This window comes from Eimeria mitis, genomic scaffold (genome assembly GCF_000499745.2).
Source record: "Eimeria mitis Houghton genomic scaffold, Emh_scaff4282, whole genome shotgun sequence".
Taxonomy (NCBI): Eukaryota; Apicomplexa; class Conoidasida; order Eucoccidiorida; family Eimeriidae; genus Eimeria; species Eimeria mitis.
In genome coordinates this window covers 1-674 of record NW_013572602.1, presented here as the reverse complement: position 1 = coordinate 674, position 674 = coordinate 1, and the positions used below count along the sequence as shown (strand labels likewise).

Genomic DNA, 674 nt, shown 5'->3' with positions numbered 1-674 from the left:
CAGAGGACTCTACGGCCTTACTTGGGTTTTCAAGAGGGCGCCTACAGGGAACAGGACACGAGACAGTTGCTGGAGGGACAGGCCAGAAAGAAAGTACGACTGATCCTTTGCCAAATCTTTTCCCCTGAGCAATCGGGGAGCCCCTGAAAAGCACAAATAGAGGCAACGGCAGCAGAAGCAGAATGGGCGTGCAGGCATTCTCGAGGCAATTCGGTTTATTCAATGCGGATACAGCTGCATCATTTCTGCGCAAACTCCCAGCAGTTAGCTCCGAAGAGCACGGGAGGTGCAACCGCCCTTATCTCAACAGCATTCACAAAGCCAGCAGCAACTGCAGCTGCTGGCTTGCGACGTGGGGAGCTCCCAAAGAAGCTTCCTACAGAGGATGATTTGCCAGTGCATCCCGGTGCAGCCCTGCAAGAGACATCCTTCCTACCTTCACCTTTTTGGACCATCGCGTAGTGGCCGGAGACTACTGGATAGTCTAAATCGCCAAGAGTCTCCACAAATGCTCCGAATTTCACTAGAGAGTTACAGCTCCAGTCAGGGTTTAGAGTCAAGCCCGCCCTTCGACGCACCAAGGGACAGACACTTTAACTACTGAGGACTGCTTAAGATCTCTAGACTCTGAACAGTCGGGGAGAGCTATGCATGCCTTAGCTTGTGGATTGGAA

General features: G+C 52.5%; 1 protein-coding gene across 1 annotated transcript in view; it reads right to left on the bottom strand.

Annotated features, from left to right (window-relative positions):
- Window positions 1-455, bottom strand: part of EMH_0073950 (tRNA methyltransferase domain-containing protein, putative) — a gene marked incomplete at both ends in the record, with an annotated part of 1403 nt that extends 948 nt beyond the window's left edge. The window contains one exon of the mRNA XM_013499403.1: window positions 437-455. Coding sequence (XP_013354857.1) covers window positions 437-455 — 19 coding nt within the window. The remainder of the gene's footprint in view (window positions 1-436) is intronic.
- Between the last annotated feature and the right edge of the window lie 219 nt (window positions 456-674).